The sequence below is a fragment of the Chanodichthys erythropterus genome, chromosome 15 (genome assembly GCF_024489055.1).
Source record: "Chanodichthys erythropterus isolate Z2021 chromosome 15, ASM2448905v1, whole genome shotgun sequence".
Lineage (NCBI taxonomy): Eukaryota > Metazoa > Chordata > Actinopteri > Cypriniformes > Xenocyprididae > Chanodichthys > Chanodichthys erythropterus.
In genome coordinates this window covers 30065509-30092516 of record NC_090235.1, presented here as the reverse complement: position 1 = coordinate 30092516, position 27008 = coordinate 30065509, and the positions used below count along the sequence as shown (strand labels likewise).

The 27008-nt window shown below is 36.6% G+C and overlaps 1 protein-coding gene across 1 annotated transcript in view; it reads left to right on the top strand.

The window, feature by feature from the left end:
• The first annotated feature begins 1060 nt into the window (after positions 1–1060).
• The window catches only part of npr1a (natriuretic peptide receptor 1a), a 119352-nt gene continuing 93404 nt past the window's right edge, over positions 1061–27008 (top strand). The window contains exons 1-2 of the mRNA XM_067411760.1: positions 1061–1656; positions 2481–3257. Of these exons, the coding sequence (XP_067267861.1) occupies positions 2510–3257 (748 nt within the window). The 5' untranslated portion in view covers positions 1061–1656; positions 2481–2509. The remainder of the gene's footprint in view (positions 1657–2480; positions 3258–27008) is intronic.

Sequence of the window (27008 nt, the reverse complement as noted above, 5' to 3'; positions counted from 1 at the left end):
ACGACCAACCATAACCGGGAGGTGCTGGCCTGGCGCGCAGCATGTCTTTCCCGGCGCGCTCTACGTACGGGAAGCCAGCAGCTGAGGTCCTCCCTGTGCTTTATTGATCTGGAAGTTGTTTGTCAGGGTGAGTGCTGCTGAGGACGGCGCAAGATGAGACGCTCCAGCAGAAGGCCAAACGGAGAACGGAAGAGGAGCAGAGGAGAGGGAGGAGCAAAAGCCAATAAAATTGTAATGGACTGTACAAAAATAGAATGTTTTAATTGGGAGGAAGTGGGCGAAAAAAGTGGAACAATGAGGAGGAAGAAAGGCATGTGATTAAAATGCCGGAGGTCGAGATGGACTCCACCCCACCTCACCTCACACCAAACACTCACACAGTGGCAGGGACAACACGGCAAGTCCTGCCTTCTCATCTCACCAGCGAGCTGTTTTTCCTGTGTATTCCCATGTAAAAGGTCAGGTCATTGTTGTACAATGATAAAGTGGATGTTCATCCTGTGTGGGGCACAGTGATCTTGTAGCTACAACAAACGTGTCAAGCGGCAATGTACTGTAATGCCTAAACAAATTATTAATTCACATTCTGAATCACAAATGTCCTCAGTCAATATTCATAAAAAAAACAAGGCTGGAACCATATTAATAGTGAACTGAATTACCAAATGTAAATTTGCAAATATTTAAAAAATAAATATAAATTAATTAAAAAAATAATAATACATTATCTATCTATCTATCTATCTATCTATCTATCTATCTATCTATCTATCTATCTATCTATCTATCTATCTATCTATCTATCTATCTATCTATCTATCTATCTATCTATCATAGGTTCTTATGACAGAATAGGGTAATAATGCCACACGGCTGTGCAACAGTGCTGTAAACATTTTTTCTACATCTCTCTCTCTCGCTCTCTCTCTCTCTCTCTTTCTCCTCCTCCACCTCCTCTCTCGCCTGCACTTTCGACTAGCACACTGTGTCATTCCCTCTCTCAGTTCTCTCCTCCTCCCACCTTGAGCTTCACATCGCATTGACTGACCCAACACTCACTGGATGAGGATGTGGGAGAATAGCCTTTAAACACAGAGTGTACCTCACAGTAAACCTGCACCTTTCGTTTTATTTTATGAAATCTTTATCATGACGATTCGCGTTTTTATGGATGCATGCAGATGTGAACGCGCTGTTTACTTTGACTTCAGTTTTTGTTGTGACATCGCGCGCATACTGAATCAAATCCTAACCCGCTGAGATTTGCCCATCTTCCCCAGTCGGGAAAACATCAAGGAGAAGTGGACACGTTGAATAATTTTTAACTACAGAAGCATCAATACTCATTAACAAAGTTTCCAAGAAATTCACAGACGCACCGAGAAAGATTTCCTCTTTGTGAATCCTGTTTCCTCTGCGCATTCAGAGAAAGAGGGGGGATCGAAAAATCATGGTGGTTTCTATGGAGAGGGGTTAAGAGACCAAAGTTTCACTCCTGTAAGTTGGGTGAGTCGGTTTGAGCTGTAATAATCGACGCGTTTTCTCTGAGGGAACAGGAGTTTTGCCATTGCATTCACGAGACACGGATTTTTACTGTTTGAAACAGCAACAAGGCTTACAGAGGGATTATGACTCCAAATGAGGATCTGATCTGTGGTAATATACTATTTTAATTAATTGTACTATTTTTTTATGTTCAGTGGTGTTTTGCTTAAAAGTGTTTTAAAAAAATATTAGGTTGAAGGGTTGAAGCGAGGACGCGCTCTTGCGTCCCGTAGACTGCGCTGGTAAATTGGTCCGTGTACACTTGCGTCACGTTTTAGAAGTTCAACGCATCGAGTTTTTTTCCAGCTTTTCTTTTTTAAGGCGTGTAAAGTGAAACGTATCTTAAATTCGTAAGAACGCGTCTCCAGATCCCCATTGTTCATTTTCATTCGGCTGCGCTCCGTGCAGATGTTGTTGAACACCAGAACGCGTCATGTGCGAGTGTGATTGAGAACGGCCTTGTGAAATAATGAGTATTTAAACTATTACATAGCGTAGTCTTCTCAATTATGAAGCATGTATTTAAATAATACATTTAATTAATGGTACATTCTTAAGAATAAAGATTCCAAAGGTTTTTTTTTTCTTTTCTTTGCATTTTGGGTCCCCCAAAGAACCTTTTAGTTAACATTTTCTTAGTGTAAAGAATTTTTTTTAATGATCTGAAGAACCCTTTTGCACTAAAAATAACCTTTTGTCCAATGAAACAATTCCATGGATATTTAAGGTTCTTCATGGACTTGTAGATGTTATTAAAGAACCTTTCTTTTTTATAGTGAATATCACATTCTGCTGATTGTTATAGTAGACATTTTTAGTAGTAAACAATTTCATTTCTCATTTTATTTCTACGTACAAGTAACTTTGTGAATGACGGACATTCTCAGTTCTGTAGAAAGTGCATCTCAAGTGTGTCTCTGTCTTGCTGTTTACAGAGTCTTAGTCCTTCCTATTCATTTTGAGAATGAAAGCGTTCCGGATGGGGCCGCTGAGGCTAACTCTTCTAGTTCTCCTGAGTGGTGTGTCATTTGGAGTGGTTGAACTGGAGCCCCTCCCTCAAAACCAGCCTCAGTCTCTCAGTTCCCATCCACCTCAACAGAACATCACCCTGGCAGTCATCCTGCCTCTACACAACACAGAGTACCCCTGGGCATGGTCCCGGGTGGGCCCTGCCTTATTTTGGGCACTGGACAAGGTGAATTCTGACCCTAACCTCCTGCCAGGCTACCACCTACAATTGGTCTTCAATAGCAGCGAAAACAAAGACGGAGTGTGTTCGGATTCAGTGGCTCCTCTTGTGGCCGTGGACCTGAAGTTCTCATATAACCCTTGGGCTTTCATTGGGCCGGGTTGTGACTATTCGTCCTCACCTGTGGCCCGCTTCACCACACATTGGGAGGTTCCGATGATCACGGGTGGGGCGAGGGCACAGGGTTTTAATTTGTACTCGTCTATCACCAACATCGGCCCTACCCACAAGAAGCTGGGCGAGTTTGTACTCAGGATGCACCATCATTTTGGCTGGCACAAACACGCCATGCTCATGTTTACCGATAATAAGAACGATGACCGGCCGTGCTACTTTGCCGTGGAGGGGCCGTACACACAGATGCGCGAGGACAACATCACAGCAGATGACTTGGTGTTTAATGAGGATGATGAACCCGTCCGTTATGAAGAGCTTCTCCGGGACATCAGCCATAAAGCTCGCGGTAAGTGTGACACAAGGTCAAGTAGGAATGGTAGGCTACTGTTAAATGTCACATTTGTCAAAAGAAAAAGCTCTTGCTCAAATGATCCTAATGTCACTGGTTTGAGGAAGCTCAGCACTCAACACTTGTTTCATGTCATTTATTGTAGCAGCTAGATTCGCACAGCAGCGTGAAACAGTTGTCAGTCCCATTAAGAGTACTAAATAGTATTGTGAAAAAGAACAGTGATCAATTGTATTGAATGTGCACTTGCAGTGTACTTTAAATCTGACATTTATTTAATTGTACTTGCTCATAATATAATATTAAAGTAAGTTTTAGTTCAGTTCACACTTGAGTATGATCTTTAAAGTATATTATTGTCTTAATAAGTACTCTTTTTATAAGTATGCTAAAGTGTGCTTTTTTTCACAAGGGTATGGTTGTGTTCATAATCAGTTTAATTATTTAAGAGACTGTATAATCGAACACACAACTTGAAATATACGAGTCAACTACTTTTTAGCGCAAGTTTAGCTGATACGTGCTGTACTACGAATGGAACTGCAGCATCACGTCATTGCATTCAGTACATAACATATTTTATTTCTGTCTATCAATAATGTTATTACTTAAACCCTCTCAGGTTATGAAAAATATTGTGTGGTTGAGAAGTTTGAAAGGGGTTGGAATCAGTATTTTGAAATGCAGAACAATTTAGAATAAGAATAAAATCCATGAAGACACAGTACCAATTTTGATATTTACTATATGGTTTTCTTTCTCTGTGGTTGCATCCATTATTCATGAATTGGAGAAGAGTATTGACTTAGGTTCCCTGACGTTATTTGATCTATTTTTGTCACCCTTTAATTGCACAGGATAATTTGAAAGTCACATCTGATGTAAAAATTTAATATGGTTGTCAATTCTGAACATTAGCTACGTTTACGTGCAGCCAAATAATCCATTAGTAATCAGACTTGCGGCTCAATTGTACTGAAATTCTGAAGAGTCTATAAACACCTCAGTCAATCTGGGGTACTTATCCTGTACAACTATGTAACACGCTACTTAAAGTGATAGTTCACCCAAAAAGTAAAATTATGTCATAATTTACTCACCCTTATGTCGTTCTAAACCTGTATGATTTTTTTTCTTCTGTTGAACACAAAAGCAGGTATTTTGAAGAATGTTGGTATCAAGAAAGTTGATGGTAACCATTGAGTACCATAGAATTTTTTTTTTTTTTTACCATGGAAGTCATTGGCTACCGTCAACTGTCTGGTTACCAGCATTCTTCAAAATATCTTCTTTTTAGTTTAACAGAAGAAAGAAATTCATATGTTTATGTATGTTGTCCTGTGGTGTAAAGTATTTGAGTAAATGTAATTAGTTACTTAAGTATCTTTTCGGCTACTTTGTATTTTTCACTGAGTATCAAAGATATTCGCAACTTTTACTCTATAATTGATTACATTTTTGAATAAGTAAGTGTACTCCATTACATTAGTGATGAGTAATGCAGTTACACATTACATTTTTCAATGCACCTAACTTTTTCTGCCGCAGTTTGAAGATATAGTACCATTGAAGGTACTATATCTTGTGCTCTTTATGTTTTACTAAACCAAACTTGTCAAAAAAGGCTACTTTACGTGAATGCAAGTGCATTAGCAGGTAGTTGCTGAATCACAGGTGTTTAATTTAGGAGATGAGGTCATGACTGCAGCTGGTGATGAGACCAAAACCAGCACATCCAGTGCAAGTAGACTTGGACTATTTAAATTTACTCAACATTATTTTATTTATCCGCTATATTGATAAGACCTTGTTGGAGGACAATCGTTTACTGGTGCTTTTTTGTGCACTTGAGAGAGTTTGTAGAGTTTTATTTTGCTCTCCTTACAAATCAACTGTTTCTTATTTTCACTGGCATGTCTCTTAGGTGTTGAGGACTAGTGCATCTTTGAGCCTGCATTTATTATGAGTAAAATACTTGTTAAAATCAGATACTCTAAGACTTTTACTCAAGTCGTGTTGAAATTGGTGACTTGTTTTTACTAGTATGGTTTTCAGGTACTCTTTACACCTCTGTGTACGTCTTGAGTGTTACAGACTGCTCAGTGGAGGAGACTGAATATTTACAAAATTTTTGCTAAAAAGCTCTCCTGACATATATGTCAGCTTTATTTTTAGATATGTCATCAAGGCAAAAATGATAGTTATACTCAGGGGTGGCTCAGGTGACATTATCGCAGTGACTGATGCAGTGCAGATGCACTGAAGTTTTATTCAGAATACATGTATGTAAATGAATATGTGAATTAGGGTTCATATATAAACCGCACTTTCTATTGGAAATTGGATTGGATTCATTGGCTTGACGAAAATGAGTGCATGTAAACATACTTGACTGACTGAACGAAAGCAGCCAACGTGTTTATCTGCTAATAAAACTTTACTCACTGTATGTTAACTTCTATATTTTCGTATAGTTGTGTGCCCTCAAAATATATTTAAAGGTGCCCTAGAATTAAAAATTTAATTTATCTTGGCATAGTTAAATAACAAGAGTTCAGTACAAGGAAATGACATACAGTGAGTCTCAAACACCATTGTTTCCTCCTTCTTATATAAATCTCATTTTTAAAATACCTCCGAAGAACAGGCGAATCTCAACATAACACTGACTGTTACGCAACAGTCGGGATCATTAATATGTACGCCCCCAATATTTGCATATGCCAGCTCATGTTCAAGGCATTACACAAGCCAGTATTAACGTCTGGATCTGTTCACTGCTGAATCAACAGACTAGGTAAGCAAGTAAGAACAATAGTGAAAAATGGCAGATGGAGCAATAATAACTGACATGATCCATGATATCATGATATTTTTAGTGATATTTGTAAATTGTCTTTCTAAATGTTTCGTTAGCATGTTGCTAATGTACCGTTAAATGTGGTTAAAGTTACCATCGCTTATTACTGTATTCACGGAGACAAGACTGTCGTTATTTTCATTTTTAAACGCTTGCAGTATGTATAATTCATAAACACAACTTCATTCTTTATAAATCTCTCCACGGAGCACTATCAAACTCATTCAGAATTAAATGTAAACATCCAAATAAATACCATACTTACGCGACTAGACATGCTGCATGATGAACACTTTGTAAAGATCCATTTTAAGGGTTATATTAGCTGTGTAAACTTTATGCTGGTTAAGGCAAGCGCGAGCTCGGGGGGTGGGGAACACGAGATTTAAAGGGGCCGCGCAGCCTGAATCGGTGCATATTTAATGATACCCCAAAACAGGCAATTAAAAAATTCATTAAAAAAAATTCTATGGGGTATTTTGAGCTGAAACTTCACAGACACATTCAGGGGGCACCTTAGACTTATATTACATCTTTCAAAAAGACGTTCTATGGCACCTTTAAATAAATAAATAGATAAATAATACATTTTAAATCACAAACTAAAAAAATAAAATGCATTCATTGGATATTTCACAGGCTGAATATTACAAATCACAAGTACAAAAGCACACACTCCTATAACAATATGTTCTAAGATAACAAAAGAAGAACAACATTAAATTTGACTGCTAATGTAAATATTGACAGAAATGTGACTGGCAGGTTTATAATTAGATCCTATAGACTTTTATTAAGTGCAGATTTATTACTCAAGTTTGTCTCGCGAGCTGACACAGGTGAGCAAAAATCAGGAAGTAGGAGCCCCCTGAGCTCATCTGTGCCCAAGGCCGAGAAATTAGTTCACTGAAGCACAGCTCTGGAAACAATTAACTCAGAAGAGAAGCAAGAGCACTCTACCTTGTCCCCCGTGCCCCTGGAGGGTTTGACAAATACAATTGAACATTTCATAAAAGTATGTACAGGTAATAAATCCTGGGAATATGAAAATTGGAGAGAGACACAAATGGAGGGAAAGAGATATATCGAAATGATGAGAAGGGAAAGAGTACAAACAGAATAATTTTGAGAAAATTGCTGCCTCGCTGTTGGCTCCACGCACCAGGTGAAAGAGACATGAGAGTCAAGGTCGCCTCCTCTTCAGGGACAGAATAAAAAGAACTGACAGACAGGTGGAGATAGAGGTACAGTGTTAAAGAGCTAAGAGAATAGATACAGGCTTCTCTTCTCTCTCTGTTTGTCCCCCTCACACTTATTCTGCCGTTTTAGGTAGTGATGGAGGGGGGGAATTGATTCACTGATGCATTGCGATTATGTCTCAAATAATTCTGGATCGAACCACAAGAAATTTATTTATTGTTAATAATTATTTTTATGCATCAAAAATGATATTGAATGCGCTCCAACAGATAACAAGTCCATTCTCATGTGCGTAAATCAAGAGAAGTTTGATCAACTAAAAAGTTCCGCACACTGAAAGACATGCAATTAAGGCAAGGGTCTATCACAAAAATGACTTTAATTAAATATCTACAAAGTGAAAAAATGTGCGAAAAGAAACAAGTGTCTTAAAAACAGACCAAAGAGCAGACGTTTCAGCTCATGTTTTCTTCAGTGCTCATGGAACAAACAGCAAACATCACTTTACTAGAGACACAATTACTAATTGTTACCAGCTGTGCTCAATCAATAGGTGGTAGATGATTTCACAAAAAAAAAAAAAAAAACATACAAAAACCATCTGTTAAAGGCGGGATTTAAGAGATGGTTTTTGTATGTTTTTTTTTTTTTTTTTTTGGAAATCATCTACCACCAAGTAATTATTTGTGATTTGCCTTGGTCTAAAAATTATTTTTAAAAAGCACAAAACATTACAGATAAGTTAACACTCAAAGACGACATGTACGACAAATCTGTAGTATCTGTTGCACATATGTATTTATATCATGCAAAAGGTGCATTGACATAGCACAAACAATCATACACTTGAGATAAGTGTCACAGCCAAGGACAAAAAGGCGAAATGGAGATGCATTTAACAACATCGTAAAGAAATCCAACAGCCAGAGTTGTTTGTCATGAACTCTATATTTAAAGGAAATAGGGATTTTCAAAGCCTTTAGACTTTATATCTCAAAATTATATTTTTATTTCTTGTCATTCCAAGCAAATTGTATAACATTTTTTAAATTCAGATTTTTTCCTTGCGGCTGTGAGTTTGTCGCAATTCCAACATTTTTTCTCTGAATTGTTATAGTTTATATCTCACAATTCCAACTTTTTTGTAAGTTTTAATCTTGCAGTTTCAGCTTTTTTCTCTGAATTATGAGTTTATAACACAATTCTGATCATGGTGTGTGACTTTCTGTGTTGGGGGTAAAGCATTAAAAGTAATGCAGGTTTATTCAGAATACTTTTATCAATTAACTAGTAAAGTAATGCATTACTTTTAAATTTACAACAAAATATCTGAGTTACTTTTTCAAATAAGTAACGCAAGTTAGCTTTCTCATTTATTGACTGACATCTCTCCAGTCCCCATGTCGAGAGAAATCAGGAGTGCAGACGTGTTGTGTGCTCTGCTGTGTGAACATGATTATTGAAGCTCTAGACTAAATATGAGCAGGCATTTACTCATCTCACTTGCACAAAACAGATGCAGTGTTCACCGAGCGGAATAAAAAACGCTGAAATGCAAACTCAGAATATTAATTAAATGTTAAATTACACAAATATACTTTATGTATTTAATCTTACTTTATTAACCAATGTCTTAGCTTCTAACCTTCGATGATCCAGTTCAAACATACTAAGCAAAAATGACTTTAGATTAACATCACATTTGTGTTCCCCCCCCTTTTTTTTCTTTTTCTTTCTTTCTTTTTTTTTTTGAAGTAAGAATGTCGAACTTTCTGAAAGTCTGTTCAAATCCTGAAATCTCAAAAACTGCAGTGACACAGTGACTATCAATTAAGCCGCGCACACACTTAATGATTGTAAGGCCGATTATGAATGTAAATTGATACTCATGACTGATCGCGCTCAAAAGCGTCCAGTCAGAGCCAGTTGCGTTCAGTCTGCGATTACAGTCGGTGTTCAAATTCCATGTGTAAGTATGTAAATCTGCTCCAGTCGAAGGAAACAATCGGTATGTGGGTTCAGTTCAGTCTTAGAATGTTTCAGCTAATCGTTAGGTGTGTCCCCGGCTTTAGAGATTGGCTCTTTTACTTAGAACGTGGGACGTATTCCGCCATATTGCGCATTGCAGTTTCTCCTATTCATAACTTTTGTTCTTGTTGTTATTAAAAAAACGAGAAAGCCCAGCCCAGGTGAGAAAAAGTAATGCAAAAGTAACACAAAAGTAATGTAACTCATTACTTTCCATAAAAAGTAACTCAATAACGCAATTAGTTACTTTTTTGTGGAGTAAAAATATTGTTATGTATTACTTTTAAAAGTAGCTTTCCCTAACACTGGTGACTTTATGTCTTAAAACTGCAAGAATTGTTTACATCTCCCAATGTAACATCGCATTGCGAAACTCACACTGTGCGATAAAGAATCAGAATTCTGTGTTATAAAATATGTAATGACCTTTTTTCATTTTTTTATTTGGAAACAGACAGTTTATGAAGTTGATCAGCCACAGAAAACAGGATGGCTTCTAATATAAAGTACTATGATTTAGGATGCAATAATTCTGATTCTGCACATACTATTTGGTAAATATATATGTAAATTTGGATGCGATCAAAGTCCCTAGATGCTTGTACTCCAGACAGCATGTCTCGCCCCGAGTGCCAGTAGATGCAATGAATGCCTTTCCTATCTTGCAGCATGTACCCGAGAAATAACTGCAGCACGTCTGAATATTGACTACGTATCTGTGTGAGTAATTGCTGTCTCTCTAGAGTGATAGCAGAGCAGGGAAAGAAGTGTAAGTGCGAACGGTCTTTAGCTGGGGCGCTCTCTGCTCAGACAGGGTCTAAATCTTCAGCTGCTGTTGCCTGAGTGTGGGCGATTAAATGGGTTCAGACATTGAAGGAGAGGCTTGTTAGATGTCGACCAGAACATGGCATCCTTTTAATAAGGAATCAGCATTCCTTGATCTCAGAGTCACACACACAAATGCATGTAAACATGCATTCAGACACAATCACACACACATGCCTTCGACTTTTTTCTGCATTCAGCCAGAGAGTTAAAGGAAACAATGTAGTGTTCATCTGTTGCATATAGTAACATGAAAATAATATTATATCTTTTATTTATTTATTTTTTCTTGCTCATAAAACCTAACATATGAAATCTTACATGTAAATATGTCTACATTATCTTTGGCTGTTGGCCTGTGCTTATATCCAGATGAGTGTCCTAATAACATTGTATTTGTTTTTTGTTTGTTTGTCTGTTATTCTTTAGAACCTATTAAAAATAATGGTGATGAATGGGGACATACTGTATAATATGAAATTAAATACTAATTATTTATTTTTTTAATTGTTTGCATTACACATTAAACTATAAAATCTATCAAATAATTTGACTATGTTTGAAACTGTGAACCTAACTCATATTTACAATTACCGATGTTAGCACAATGAGTATATATTTTTAAAAATGCTAAATAATGGTTCAGCAACTATCGACAATCACTTTTCCTGAAAAAAAGTGAAATAAGGGAAAGAGCCCATTCGTATTTCCACATGAACAAAATCCCTTGTGACTTTTGTTCTTCTTGGCTGTGGTTTATGGTTTTATTTTGGCCTGTATGACTCCCGTTACTTTTATTGACCTTGTCACCCTGCCATTTCTCTTTGTAAGCATGCATCAATCAATTTGCAGGCTTAGCTGGCACGGGGGGCATGAGTACATTTTGAGAAGGATACTTGCATCTATGCCCTGGTCATGCTGTGTGCTCTCTCTCTCTTTCTGTCTCTTCTGTCTGTCTGTCTGCAGATATATCTGCAGATATATATACACACAGTGCGTAAAGTATTTACATATAATAAATGTACAGTCATTCATATTAGTTCACAATGCATTAACTAATGTTAACAAATAAAATTTTTTAATTTTTTAAAGTTTTTAATTTAATTTTGATTTTAACAATGTATTTGTAAATGGTAAAATAAACATCACCTAAGATTAATAAATGCTGTAGAATTAGTTCATGATAACTAAAGAAAAATGTTACTGAATTTATTGTAAAATATTCAAAATATCACCCAACCCTATTTTCTCAGCATGCATTATGACACCTGTTATGCATACCAATGTCACAGCACAATTTTCATGACATTAGAGTGAATTTTTCACAGGGATGAAGCCCTGTTGTATTTCACAATTGTCTTTTTGCTGCTTTCTGCGGTCTACACGGAGTAATATGTTATGAGTATAGGGGCTTGGTGGTTTGGACCAGTCCTGGCGGTTTCTCAGAGCCAGCAGCGCTGTTAAGCCTCATTGTGAACGTCAGTGCTCTGGCTGAGAAGTAGGCGTAGAGCTAATTCAAACAGCATGGTTTTGTCCAAGAGCTGGATTACATCCTGAATTTGTGCCTTTCGTGTTAGTGTTTACCCCCAGAGCGCTGTTTACTAAATCAAAGCTGTGATTTGTGCAAAAAAAGAGAGAATGAAAAAGAGAAACATACCAGTATATAGTATCCTGAGGGAAGTTGTGGTCTTATCACCTATAATGGTGGAAATAGATCAATTCCGTCATTGTAATTATGAACTAATGCTGGTGGCAAATGTATTTTTTCTCACATTGACACACATCTTGGTATCGGGAGCGTGAAATAAATGCTTATTCCCACATGGCAGCATGGCTGGTTTAGTGAAAAAATGAAGGCGAACTGTTGATGAATTGAGATGTAAGTAGTTGCTAAAGTGCACAAAGTGATTGTTAGTGTATTGCTAAGTGATTGCTAGGAATTTGCGAACGGTTGCTAGGTGGTTTCTTACTGGCCGAAGTCATGAGAATTATTATTATTGGTATCTTATAATAATAATAATAATTATTATTATTATTATTATTTTTATTGATTAATTTCTTAGAATAATTATAGTTAATAGTATTATAACTAAAACTATAATGATTATTATTATTATTATTATTATTATTATTTAATAGCACCATTCATACATAAATGCACCTCAAAGTGCTGTACAGGTACGATTAAAAAAAAAAGAAGAAAGAAATATATTTCAGTTCAGTTCACATTTATTTGTATAGTGCTTTTCACAATAAATATCATTTCAAAGCAGCTTTACAGAAAATGGAATCTACATTACAATTTAGTAACGTAAATGTACATATACAAGTCACGCAGTTAGCTAACAATGTGCTAATTTTTGACAGAAACAAATTTGCAAAATGACTGCGCTGGTGAGCGTTGTAGTCCAGACCTGCACTTGGAGTATTTACAACAGTGTGATTCACTGAAGGAACCTGTAGGGGGAACTTCGCAAATCTTACTGAATTCCGCTTTAATAAAAATAATAGTGTTTTTGCTAAGGTTGTTATCGTTTCCTACAATAATTAGTTTTTATTATTAATATTATATAGCACATTTCATACAAAAAAAAATACAGCTTAACGTGCATCATAGGTAACATTTCAGACTGTAAATACATAAATAACATACTAAAATAGATTAAAATTAAATTTTCAATCTAAAAGTGTAAAATTAAAAAAGTAACTAGAAATAGTGAGCTTTACTAATAAAAGCAGAAGTGCTGTGTCTTTAGTTTAGTGCACGTCTGTGTCTGGAGTTTCTATTTAGGAATTACCTCAGAGATGGGCTGCGCTCCACATGGCACTTCAGCTGGACTAACACATTCACAATCTCTTTGGCCGCCATGATTGAACACCACTGAACAGGAACCAGGTTGTTTCCATAGCGACAGAGAGCATCTGTCCAAATGCACAAAGACAAGTGGGCGTGACGAGACCTGTCACCTGTCGACTGATTCGTATGTTTTCGTTTAACATAGAACAGAGCTGTCGGAAAAATAAGCACATAGACCAGACGCCCACACGCGGACCAAACTAACGTAACCACGGATAGGTACCACCCATCCAGTCACAACTGAAATACTTTTACATGCCTCAATGCCCACGCATTAAAACACACATTCTTCAATATCACAGTGGTAACAAAACAGCTGCAGCGTTATATCAACACCTAATAAAACCATTGTTGTGTTTATCATTGAGATATTGTGGATAAAATACTAGGGTTTTTCCGAATAGTCATGCCAAACTGCAGTTTATAGGTGCTGTATTTAGGGGCTGTTTACACCGAAAACAGAAAACAGGTTTCAAAGTACATATTTTTAAACCGATACCTTTATTGTCTCTGTGTAAACTACAAAAACGTGAATTTGTGAACAATTATGTCATGCGCATCCGTGTTACGTGTTCAGTGTATAGCCGTGTAGTTTTTCTTTACAAAGTGACATTGCCAACTACTGGCCTGGAAGAATAATACAGCATTTTTTTCGTTTTCACGGATCCATGTGAACGGGGATCATTTTGACAACTGTCGTGTAACTGTACTCTAAATGTGACGCTGAGCTGCCGTAACTCTTGTTTCCAATATAAGGAAAAAAACAGCCAGACCAAACCAGCTGCAGCATGATAAGTGTGAACTGACATTTCCAGATCTCAGCCTCTGGACTGTAATTCATAAAGAACGTTTGGCTGTCATTGGGGCCTGTGCCAGCTGGAGCGCTGAGCTCTTGTCAGTCATTTAGGCACAGCTGCTAATGATGGGTTGGGTTGGTCGGTGACATTCAGCAGGATGATCCAAGCATCACACGTTAAGGTGTTGATGCCGTTCTTCAGACACATGGTCTTGCGTCACACGTGCTGCTCCTGTATCTGATAATACAAGTCTTGTATAGATTAAAGGGAGCTGTCATCATGTGCTCAGCCTACCGTTGCTCAAAACATTTTTTGTCTTTTTAAGAAAAAGTAAACTCAATATCCAGCCTGCTTTTTTTCTATACAATGAATATGAATGGTGACCGCAGCTTTAAATCCTTTAAACATTATTCATTGAAACTCTTGCCTTTTGGCCCAGCTCTTCATTTTGTTTCATTCTCCTGCATATTGCACCTTGGCACATATGCAATACACAAGAGAACCAGTAGTGTTTGTGTGCAGTTTTTCTTTTTTGGTTTATGCAAATGCTTTCAGGAAAACTATGCCAAGGTTACTTTTTGAGCATCTGTTTTAAGAGGAAGCATGGTATTCAGTAATCTTGATGTACACTATATTGCCAAAAGTATTGGGACACCCCTTCAAATAATTGAATTCAGGTGTTCCAATCACTTACATGGCCACAGGTGTATAAAACCAAGCACCTAGGCATGCAGACTGCTTCTACAAACATTTGTGAAAGAATGGGTCGCTCTCAGGAGCTCAATTAATTCAAGCGTGGTACCGTGATAGGTTGCCACCTGTGCAATAAGTCCATTCGTGAAATTCCCTCACTACTAAATATTCCACAGTCAACTGTTAGTGGTATTATAACAAAGTGGAAGCAATTGGGAACAACAGCAACTCAGCCATGAAGTGGTAGGCCACGAAAAATCAAGGAGCGCGGACAGCGCATGCTGAGACGCACAGTGCACAGAAGTCGCCAACTTTCTGCAGAGTCAATAGCTACAGACCTCCAAACTTTTTGTGGCCTTAAGATTAGCTCAAGAACAGTGCGTAGAAAGCTTCATGGAATCGGTTTCCATGGCTGAGCAGCTGCATTCAAGCCTTAAATCACCAAATGCAATGCAAAGCGTCAGATGCAGTAGTGTAAAGCTCGCCACCACTGGACTCTAGAGCAGTGGAGACATGTCCTCTGGAGTGATGAATCACTCTGTCTGGCAATCCGATGGACTAGTCTAGGTTTGGTGGTTGCCAGGAGAACAGTACTTGCCTGACTGCATTGTGCTAAGTGTAAAGTTTGGTGGAGGGGAGATTATGGTGTGAGTTTGTTTTTCAGGGGTTGGGCTTGGCCCCTTAGTTCCAGTGAAAGGAACTCTTAATGCTTCAGCATATCAAGACATTTTGGACAATTTCATGCTCCCAACTTTGTGGGAACAGTTTGGGGGTGTCCCCTTCCTGTTCCAACATGACTGTGCTCCAGTGCACAAAGCAAGGTCCATAAAGACATGGATGAGCGAGTTTGGTGTGGAGGAACTTGACTGGCCAGCACAGAGTCCTGACCTCAACCCAATAGAACACCTTTGGGATGAATTAGAGTGGAGTCTGCAAGCCAGGCCTTCTCGCCAACATCACTGGCTGACCTCACAAATGCACTTCTAGAAGAATGGTCAAAATGTCCATAAACACACTCCTAAACATTGTGGAAACCCTTCCCAGAAGAGTTGAGGCTGTTATAGCTCCAAAGGGTGGGCCAACAACATATTAAACCCTAAGGATTAAGAATGGGATGTCATTAAAGTTCATGTGCACGTAAAGGCAGGCATCCCAAAACTTTTGGCAATATAGTGTATATCTGCGTTGACGACTGTTAGATAAAATAATATGGAGATCAAGTATTTTGAAAAGATCTTTTCAGGTTGAGCGATCTAGCACAGAAAAGCAGGTATACCTGGGTACCAATGACTAGACAGACACATAAAGTGCCGTTCAATCATGGCACATAGTTTATTGTCCAGGGGTACATTATATAATTAGAATACAAGAAGTGAAACTAACAGTTCAGTAACTGAAGTACATATAAGGACTATAAGTTAACTTATAACTGTGACGTGAGGCCTGAATCCTTTTAGGGTGACCAGAGAAAGATCACATGATGGAAAGATACAAGGCACAAGATGTTTCTAGAATCTCACAACCACTGAATAACTGGCTGAGTTTCACCACTGCAAACTCGTGCTTCCAATGCAAAGTTTAGACACACCAAAGACCTTTTGATCGAAAGGCTACTAGGTATCTCACTTGGTACAGCATTGCACTTGGGTCTTGAGTCCCATGAAACATGATAAAAGAGCTTAAAGCCTCATAAAAGGAAGCTACAGTGGCATGGTTGCTTCAGTAAATGCATTTTTATTTGACGTTTGTTTTTATCACTATCGGTTAGTTTTAGTGTAGGTGATACATTGTTTTCAAATTTGATACAGCATTAATGTTTTAGCGCCACTCACCAGACATTTCATTTCTGAACTGCCACAATATGTACAGCAACCAACGTAATAATAGCGTAAAAATGTTCATGCACTTTTAGTGCCACTCGCAGTACATTTCACTTTGAAAGTGTTGAGAAATGTGCAAGAAGCAACGTAACATCATTTGCTTCAAAGTGTCACCACAGGCATCCAGATTGAAAATTTTAATTCTCTCTCTCTCTCTCTCTCTCTCTCTCTATATATATATATATATATATATATATATATATATATATATATATATATATATATATAATTAAAAATGAAAAGGGTTCATTATTAATGTTAATAATATAAATTTAAGTAAAAAAACATTTGGCCTATTAGGGTGCTTTCACATTAGCACTTTTGACGTCAGAGTTCGGTACGTTTGGATGATGTGAACACTGTCTTCTGAACTCGGGTGCGCACCTGCGAACCGTACCCGAGTCCGCTTAAAAAGGGTGGTGTGGGGTGCGGTTCAAGTGAACTCCGGTACGGTTCGCTTCTGATATGAATGCAAACGTACCAAATTGCCGAAGTGAACCGCTATTAACGCCATATTATTTAATGATAATGTGTGTTTGTGTGTGTGTTTCACTCACTTTCCCGACGAGCGTGACTGACGTGATGCAACAGAGAGCTGTAGCGTAGCTTTTCTCATTTCTGCTCGCCTTCAGCATTCTACATTCGCGGCAGATAGACGCAAGAGCCATTATGAACAAAATCAATGGTTCAAAAAGAAAAATATAAAAGTGAGGAGAGCAACGTTATGCTTTTTGCCGCCTTCTCCTGTGCTATCGTTACTAAGCAACGTAGTAAACAGCTGCTGGCTTGACAACGCAAACGAACCGCAAATAATATAATGTGAACACATTCCAGTGAGGGCAGTGGGAGGGGGGAGCAACCGAACTCGAGTTCGGTCCAGGCAATCAAACCAAGTGTGAAAGCACCCTTAGTCTGTTTTTACACTCCAACATTTAATGTATAGGTTTTTGATTATTACAGTCATCGCAATTTCGGATTCAACCTTTAAATATGGTTGTCACTCCCAAAACTTTGCGGTCTGTACTTAGCAGCATGAAGAATAAAACTTGAAATTGAAATTGTGAATCAGTTATATGCCTATTTGAAAAAAAACAAGCAAAGAGCCTTCCCTTAATAATTGAAGCTTATCACTTCACAGTTCAACGTAAACTCAGTCTCATTTGCACTTGCGAAAAAACTCCCAATATAATCAATGAAGCTGTCTACACTGCACAATGTCTGCGCAATCTCTTATTTACATTGTATTTACACTGTTGGTTATTACGAAGGAATTTACAAGCATGCAGAACTCAATGGGCTTGAGCTAAACAAATCTCAAGCTTTTTGAGCTGTATTGAGTGAATTCTGAGTAACTTTAACACCTCTGATTGGCCATTGCATTCACGCGCTCAACAGAAATTCCCTACCGCTTCGAGATTGTAAATAGAAAGCTTTGATGCTCTTCGTAGAGCATGCAGGGGTGCTTGAAAGCAGATGTCTATCAGCGGATCCTACTAAATAGACTCAGTGCTACTGGTATACTGCAGAAAGATTGGTATTGTTACATTTGTAAAATTTAAGTATCAACTTGGTACTGAAGTACAGGTACTTTTGACAGCACTATTAAAGAATGAGTAGGTCTGTCCAAGCAAACATTTAGCCTATAATTTTTGTTATTCATGAAGTCTGATAAGGATGTTCCTGACTCACATTTGGGGAGTAATCAGGCAAAGCCTGCAGTTTCAGTCATTTCCCATAAAAGAGGCCATCTGTTGCCTCCATGGACTCAGAAAGAGCTGATGGTAATTGTGCCCAGTTGTTGAGACAAGTAGAGTTTGTCACCCTGTTTCACCAGACGGGTTTGTAAACACAAGGTGACTGGCACATAAAAGCAGCCATTGGCATTTCCGTTCTATGCCAAAACTCAGAAGACCCATGGGAGGCTCACAGAAAGTAGAGGTGCCTGCTGTGCAAACAGACAATCTAGAGTTCCAGTCAGATCTGATTGGAGGTGTAATTCATCAGAGCGACTCGCCCCTCATGCCACCTGATCTCAGCCCTGGGTCAATGGCAAATTGCCTATTGCATGTCTGGAATGTTCTGATTACCGAAAAGCTTCTGTAACAACAGATTTTCTTCATTATAAATGCCATTATAATCAGGGCTCGATTTGAGGGGGGGATGCGGGGGGGATGGCATCCCTCTTGTTGAAAAAAACCCGACAAAAAGCATGCTCTCTGTAAAGCCACCATCCCCCCTTACCATCCTCTTTAGATTAACAGTGTTATGTATTATGTATAACTTAAAATATAAATGAAATTTTAAAATTCTCTGTATGATAATTAACAAACAGCAATTGACTAATCAGAACAGTGGTCTGGAGCACCAAAGTCACGAGATCGCAGCTGTTTGACAGTTTGACATGCGATCCGAATCACTGATTCAAAACAAAAGATTCGAAGCAGTGTTTTGAAAAAGGCCATCAATAGATATTGTTGAAATTTTGAAAAGTCATTATTTTGTTGTTTTTTTGTGCACAAAAAGTATTCTCGTCGCTCATTGATCCATCGGATTTCATCAAAAATATCTTGTGTTCTGAAGATAGAATGATGTAAGGGTGAGTAATAAATAACTTAATTTTCATTTTTGGGTGAACTAACCCTTTAAAGATTACAGATGACTAATACTAAAATTCTGGCCATTAATTATTTTCTTGTTAAGGTCGATAAATAATTAATTCTATATTATTTTTGTCTCAAAAAATAATAAAATATTTAAAACTAAAATCAGTGTTTTTTTTTTTTTATAGGTATCGCAACATTATTATGTACAGTATAAAAAAGGGATATTGATTTTGAGATTTGCTAAAGGTTACATTTAACAGTGTTATTAAACTATTAAATTAGCATTAGATAAGGCAAATGTAAATCTAAATGTAAAAATACAGGGGAAAAATACAGATTAATACTGAATATTGGCCAATACTGATAAACATACAAAATCTCTAATTCGAGAACTAATGTAGTACTGATATATCATGCATCCCTTAGGAAGTTTTTTTTTTAAAGTTAAAATTATAATAACACTTTCTGTGAGAGCATGTCTATTAGCATGGCATCTTTTTTGGAAAGTTTGAATTGAAATCCATTTATGTTCATTGAAATCCATTATGAAATGGAGATAGGTTTCTGTTTTGTAAAAGATTGTTACAAGGCCATACTTATGATGTATGTAGCATGGGAGTCAAACATTGCTCAGCCACCCACCTAGCAGGTTTAATTAACTCAAAGTTTCTGTTTTCCTTGAAAGCTTGAGGCTTTTCCAGTAAATGTATTCGTGGATCATTAATTCAGACGGTCTGACACTGGACAGCTATTCATCACAGGTTGCAATGAGTGACATTCCCAAGGCATTAGAGCATCAACCGCCTTGGAAGAGCGAGACAGCAGAGGACAAAGGCAGAATGAATATGCTCTCTTACAGTAACACTGACACTCTTCAGCTACGTTCATAACAGCCAGTTAAATATATCTCCTACATGCCTGGGCACGCTTGTCTCAAAGCATTCTCTTTAATCAGGATCTGTGACAGGACTTTATTAAGAATATGAAAATTGACATCTCAGCTGGTGAGGGACGAGAAGCATCAGTTTGAAAAAGCGAAAAAAATTATCTTTGCATTTAACTGAGCGTCATAACTTTGCAGATGTTGTTTATGCTCTAACAGCAGCATTACACACTAAATAAAGTTAAAAAAGTGAAATCATAATCAACCACCCCTTTAAGACTGTGAATGACTTGCTCCAACAAAAATACTGTGCAATATAGCATACAAAACTTCACCCAAAAATTAAAATGTAGTCATTACTCACCTCAATGTCATTTACTCACCTCAGTGTTTTTCTAAAGCCATGTGACATTCTTTCTTTTTCTAAACACAAAAGGTGAATGTAAAAAAATGTCCTGTTTGCACTTGTTTCTATAATGGAAATAAATTAATTATAATGGTGATCACCTTCAAGCTTTAAAAAAAGCAAAAGTCTCATAATGCAATGTTCTCATGCAACTCATACAACTCTCTGAATTCATATGATAGGGTTTGGTGGGAAACAAACTGAAATGTTATTTATTGCATGTATTTTTCTGCTTATCAAAGTCACCATGAAATCAAAATTGATCATTCTTATTTTTGATGGAATATTGCAGTATTTATTTTACATGATTTATCTTTGCACATCATTTGTTTTTGTTTTTTTAAATCATGTGCCCTTGTAATCACTCAAAATAACTTCCCCTCCCACTTGCAACAACATCTTTTCTATGATGATGTGTTTACTGGCACAAAGGGAGGACAACCTGTTACTCACATGAGATCACAATAGCAAACCAAACTGATCCAATCAATTCTTGATGGACAAAATCAAGTCCCATCTTACATTTTATCTTGAATATACATTAAAATAGGGAAGAAAAGACTATTGCAGCTTCTGTTTCATGCTGTTTTTAAAATATTGTGACGTTATCTTGGCAACATACTAACAGAAAACTATTATTCTTGTGAATCAAGTCCACTGTGCAGTTCATGAATTTATTTTATTTTATTTTATTTTATTTTATTATTTTATTTTATTTATTTATATATTTTTGGGCTACCAATGAAGCGATCAGTCACAGTCTACTATGACCATTAAGATGTTGACTTAGTTCAATATATATATTAAACTATTTTTTATTTTTATATTTTTAATTTTAATTTTAGTAAATATTTCAGTCATTTTTGGCAAATCATGTGTATTTTCTCATGGGTGGGTAGTATTGGTACATTGGAGCTCAGACTGGCAAAGCCCCTCTACAATAAGGAGCTATCAAAAACGACCCTAACAATACTCCCCCAAACATTAATCTGTCAACACTGACTTATATAAATACAAGATTTGGTTAGCAGAGTTGGCATATAAAGGCTTGTTTTTGGCCTGGGAACATAATTATTGTGGAGGAGGACAGTGCTTTATGTAAAAATATTGCATTTGGTATTTATATGTTTGTCTTTGAGATTTTTGTTCTTGGTTAGGTTTTTTGATGCAAGATCTCACAGAGGCCATATACTGTACATGGCAGGTCTGTTTGATTTACAGACCTTGATTCAATTGTTTTACGTTTGGCTGGTAATTTAAGGTCTACTCAATCTGATTTTATCTGACTACAGGAGAATAAATATGCAAAAAAAGTGACTCAATTTGACGAGAAAGCAGCGACAGCGTGAAATGAAAAAAAAAAAAGAAGAAACGTGGAACAAAACAGTAAGAGGTAATTTTTTTGTCAGTCAAGTCGTAAACTATTCCCAACCCTGTCTTCTTGCATTAAATAGGACAAAGAAGGAAAAACAGAACTAAATCAAATAGTTCCCAGCAGATATGGGAGGTCTGCTGTGCCAACATCATTTAAGGGTACAAAGAGATCGTATTAGATCATTTTATGAAAAGAGTATGATTGCCAGCATTGGCTAAACTGTCAAATGCTTTTTGTCACAATAGCGTATACTACCATATGTATTTCTGCAGTATGTATACTACTGTACAGTTGTTTGGGGTCAGTAAGATTTTTTAAATGTTTGTAAAGTTTCTTATGCTCACCAAAGCTGCATTTATTTTATCAAAAATACAGTAAAATCAGTAATAAGTTAAATATTTTTATAATTTAACAACTGTTTTCTATTTGAATATATTTTAAAATGTAATTTATTCCTGTTATGGCAAAATTTTTCACCTGCCATTACCCTGTCAAAATCCAAAACCAGCATAGAATAGAAAGTTCCAAAGGACAGCATTTGATCAATTTAAGGCATTGTTGCTTTATTAAAGTGCCCCTATTATGCTATTTTAAAGATTCCTAATTTTGTTTTGGAGGTCTTCTACAATAGGTTTACATGCATCCAAGGTCAAAATACAATTTAATTTTCTCATAATATACATTGCAGCATCACCTCTTTTCTAAAACAGCTCGATCAAGGATCCTGTCTCTCTAAAGGCCTCCTTTCCTTTCTGGGAACATACTCTGCTCTGATTGGTCAGATGGCCCATTCTGTTGTGATTGGTCAAATGGCCCATTCTGTTGTGGTCAAATGAGTAATATCACATATAGCTGCGATATAGCTGTATATCAGCACGGCTGTGATTCTGCCATAGTATACATACTAGTATACATAATATATGCTATATACTATCTATCTATACATATAAATCGCATATCTGAGGTCTAAACAACTATATTCTCGCCTAAAAAACTCTTAAAACAACATTCCATTACAAAATAGCAGTAGTATCTATAAAAATATGGTGGGTTTGCTCGTCCGCCATGACACTCACTTTGAGAATGCTGACAGCAGAGTGATTCAAAAGGTGAAATGGTTCCCGTGCGATACTGGAAGAATATGGCATGGCTGGAAATACCTTTCAGCCAATCAGATTCAAGAACCAGAAATAACTGTTGTATAAACAGCTATATTACACACTCCATGAAAGATATATCCAAAAAATAAAAGGGGCAATTTATTTTCCCAAACTTTAAATGGTAATGTATGCATATAATACCTAGAAGACGCTTATACAGAACACTAAATACTGTATCCCACAATACAACATGTAACAAATAAACCATAAGTATTATCAACCATGATTTTTAACTCTCTCTTAACTCATTGGATTAAAAAGCGATGATAATATAGTAGGGGTGTGACGAGACCGGTATCTCACGAGGCGAGACGAGACTCGAGATTGAGTTCACGAGACGAGACAAGATTTTTACACACTATTTTTAAGAAATCCACAATGGCGAAATATATGACTAGAAAGAATATTCTGCAGGTGCATTTGAAATGTTTTAACTAATCATCTTGTAATGAATGTCATTTCAGTTCTACTTTCTGAGTATGAATTATCATATGCAATAAAAGACAACAATACTCAAGCACTGTAAAAGGTTTTGCCACAAACTCAAGTGACTGACTTCTCTCCTGTATGATTTCGGTCTCTTCAGACCTCACTGTACATGATTTATGAGCTTCTACAACTTTTGACCTAACTGAACTCCTTTCCACAAACTGATCATAGAAATAAAAACAGTATAAATAAAAATGGTAAGTTTACAATAAAGTCTCATTTATTAACATTAATGTATTACCCAACATAAACTAACAATGAGAAATATACTGTATTTGCTACAGTATTTATTAATCTTTGTTTATGTTAGTTAATAAAAATAATCATTCATTGTTAATTCATGATAGTTCACAGTGCATTAACTAATGTTAACAAATGAAACCTTACTGTTTGAGCTTATGGTAACACTTTACAATAAGTGCAACAATAATCGCACTCTCTCAATATTCAAAGTGCAAATAAGACCCACTTTTTCTTTGATACAGAGCTAAGACATGGTTACAACTACACTGACGAGCCTAAAATATCTTTCATATTGAGAGATATTTGCATTCATCAGGGAGCCGCTTTCAAAATGCGGGGTATTGAAATCGCGTTTGAATGCCGGCTCGCGTTTACTTTCACTTTAGTGATTGCGCGTAACTCTGTAAATATGGAGCAGCGGCAACCGTTATCCAACTGAATTAAATGTTTTTTATTTAAATACAAAGCAAAATGACAGTGGAGGCGTAATGTAAACGTAGCGGTGGCATATTCTTTCCTAATCATCCTAACCACTCTGTCATGGCAACATCATGAGACTAATTTTCGAAATCTCGTCACATATTAGTCTTGCGAGATCTCGTGACACGAGATTTCGTCACACCTCTATAATATAGTATGTGTCTTTTTGAAACATTTATCATTGAGTATTGAATACTGTTCCATTGCTTTTTGTTTAGACAATACAGTGTAGAGTGCTGTAGGCAATGATCTGTTTCAGCTTCAATACTGATTGAGCCTGAGTCAACAATTAAAGTGGATTTTCACCAGGACATCACCATTAGGGAAATTAAATCAGAATAGCTTCCAGCCATGAATGCATCTGACTGGGCTTTGATTCTGATTGCCTGTTGATTAGTAGAATGAGGTGTGGAGATTTCTCTTAATTAATTTGTCACCCAGTGATTATGATGAATGATCACAGGATGACACAACGTGTTGAAGACTGAATATATTATTTACCACTATCAAGCCAAATGCCCTGAAAATCCACACAAAAAATGGCTCTGTTCCAAACCCTAGTATGATGTCTTGTCTACTGCTGGATACAGTACATAAACAGCAGCAAAGGAATCGGACTACGGTGTATGATAGTATCATGGTATCTACACTGTAAAACAAGATAAGTTCAGAATACTCAATTTTTTGTAGACACCGATTACCTCAAAACATTTAAGTAAAGCAACTCAATTTTCAACTCAAGTAAACAATAATTATAAATAACAATTACGTGAAACTGAAAAAATTTAAATAAAATAAATTTGTTTTTATTTAATGTTTAAGTGCACTGTGCTTAAAACTATTGTTTACCTTACATAATGTTTCAAATTTTTTACTTATTTTGATGCAGTGGTTGAAAAACCTGATAAGTTCAGAATACTCAAAACATTTAAGTACAACTCAAATATTATTTTAGTAGAACTTAAATTTATTTTGTACTACACAAACTCGCTAATTACGATTTAATTGAAATATCGAATAAACTAACCTAATCTTTATGGTTAAGTGTTAGTTAGCAACAGCACACCAGCATGCACTAATGTAACATCAAAGAGACTATCATATGGAGCCCCGCACAGGACATGCAAGAAAAAAAAATTAAATCGGGTGCACGACTTACTAACTCGTTCCCTTGATTTACTAAATCATGCGCACGACTTATTAATTTGTTCCCTTGATTTACTAAATCGTGCGCACGCTTTACTATTTTGTTCCCTTGATTTATAAATCATGCATGACTTATAAATTGAGGGAACGAACATGCACGTTTTAGTAAATCGAGGGAATGAATTAATAAATTATGTGCATGATTTAGCCTACTATTTTTTTTCTCATACTATCACTATTTACTTGCAAGAACTGTTAATCAACTGTTAATCAAATTCCGCAGCCCATTCTCAACCTAACCACAGGCATTACTCTTCACCATGATGGTAACCAAACCTTCAGAAACACCTTTAAATACCAAAATAACAGAATATTAAACAATAACACATCTTTCCCTATATTAATCTTGTGCAAAAACACAAAATAACACTCAATTTCAACATTTATTCACCTTACACAGTGTGACGCAAAGCATGCTGGGACCTTGAAATCTGCTGCAACTCAAGTTTAATGTTGAATGGATTTTTCAAGCAACGACGTGACATGGATGACATCACTTGATGTCTCTCAGTAAACTTAAAAATAATAATTTAAGTATAAGGGTTTACTCAAAAATATTGAGCTATACAAAATTAAAACAACTAATTGTTTTAAAAAAATGTAATTGTTTTAAGTTGCATTAATGATTTAACAGACTTTAAGTGCAGTGTACTCAGTTTTTATAAGTTAGTTGTATTGTACAGTGTAGATGAATTAAATAAATGCTATATCATATCCAATATGATTAATTCAATGTGTTTTTATGTCTTAAAAACTAACCACAATTTGTGCTGATGCAAATAGGTGGGTTAATATTTTAATCCATTGCTCGCCATGAAAAATAGCCTGATAAATCACTCTACATGTTTTGCAACTAAACAGACAAGAAAAATGAATGTAGTGAGCAAGTCATGTTGTTAGGAAAGAAACAAGTCTTTTCACTATAAAAGAAAAGAAAGTTAAAAAAAAAGGTGAAGTGAAGAAGGCAGGAGCTCTGTAGGCAACAAGGCATAACTGAATTCTTTTCTAAGAGATGAGTGTTATAAACCTTAGAAAAGAGCTACTGTTTCCAAGAATTAGAAAGAAATGGCCACTGTTCATTATCAACGCAACCTAGCTCATAGATCGCTAGAAAAGAGTCTACACTTCAACTATACTCATAGTGCATAAGTGGAGCTATAGAGCTCTTGTGTATGTTCTTCTGTTTTATTCTTCCTTCAATTCCATTTGCGTGGAGAACAACTGACTGTTATTGAGCCAGTTACAGAGGATAATGACATGGGTGCTTCCCAGTGAATCATAAATGAAGAGCTGTGTGTGGTCCTGTTTGGTAATCTTTTCATCCGAAATAACGAGCCCTCACATCTGTCACTGTTACTTAAGCCCCACCTGCTGTGAATCCATCACTGCAGCGCTGATGCTGCACACCTGAGAGACACAAGTGCTTTCTGTTATTGTTGTGGTATGTGATTAGGTTTTATGACATCTTTAAGTTTGGACATAAATCATTCTGGTTTACTCCAGTTATTTTCCAAGCGGCCATAGCAACAGATATGGCACTTTATCTTCTGTCACCTGGAGTTCCTCCATGATCAATTATTTATGAAATTGCTGCACAATAACATAGGCTTTCAAAGGCTTCAACAGGTGATAGAAAGTCACAATGAAAGCAGTAGAGAGAAAGAGACTATCTACTATCTCTGCGGTATATAGTATGTATACTGTGCTGATCATGTATTACATTTGCCAAAAAAAGTGTAGTATATACTGTAATAAAGTATACT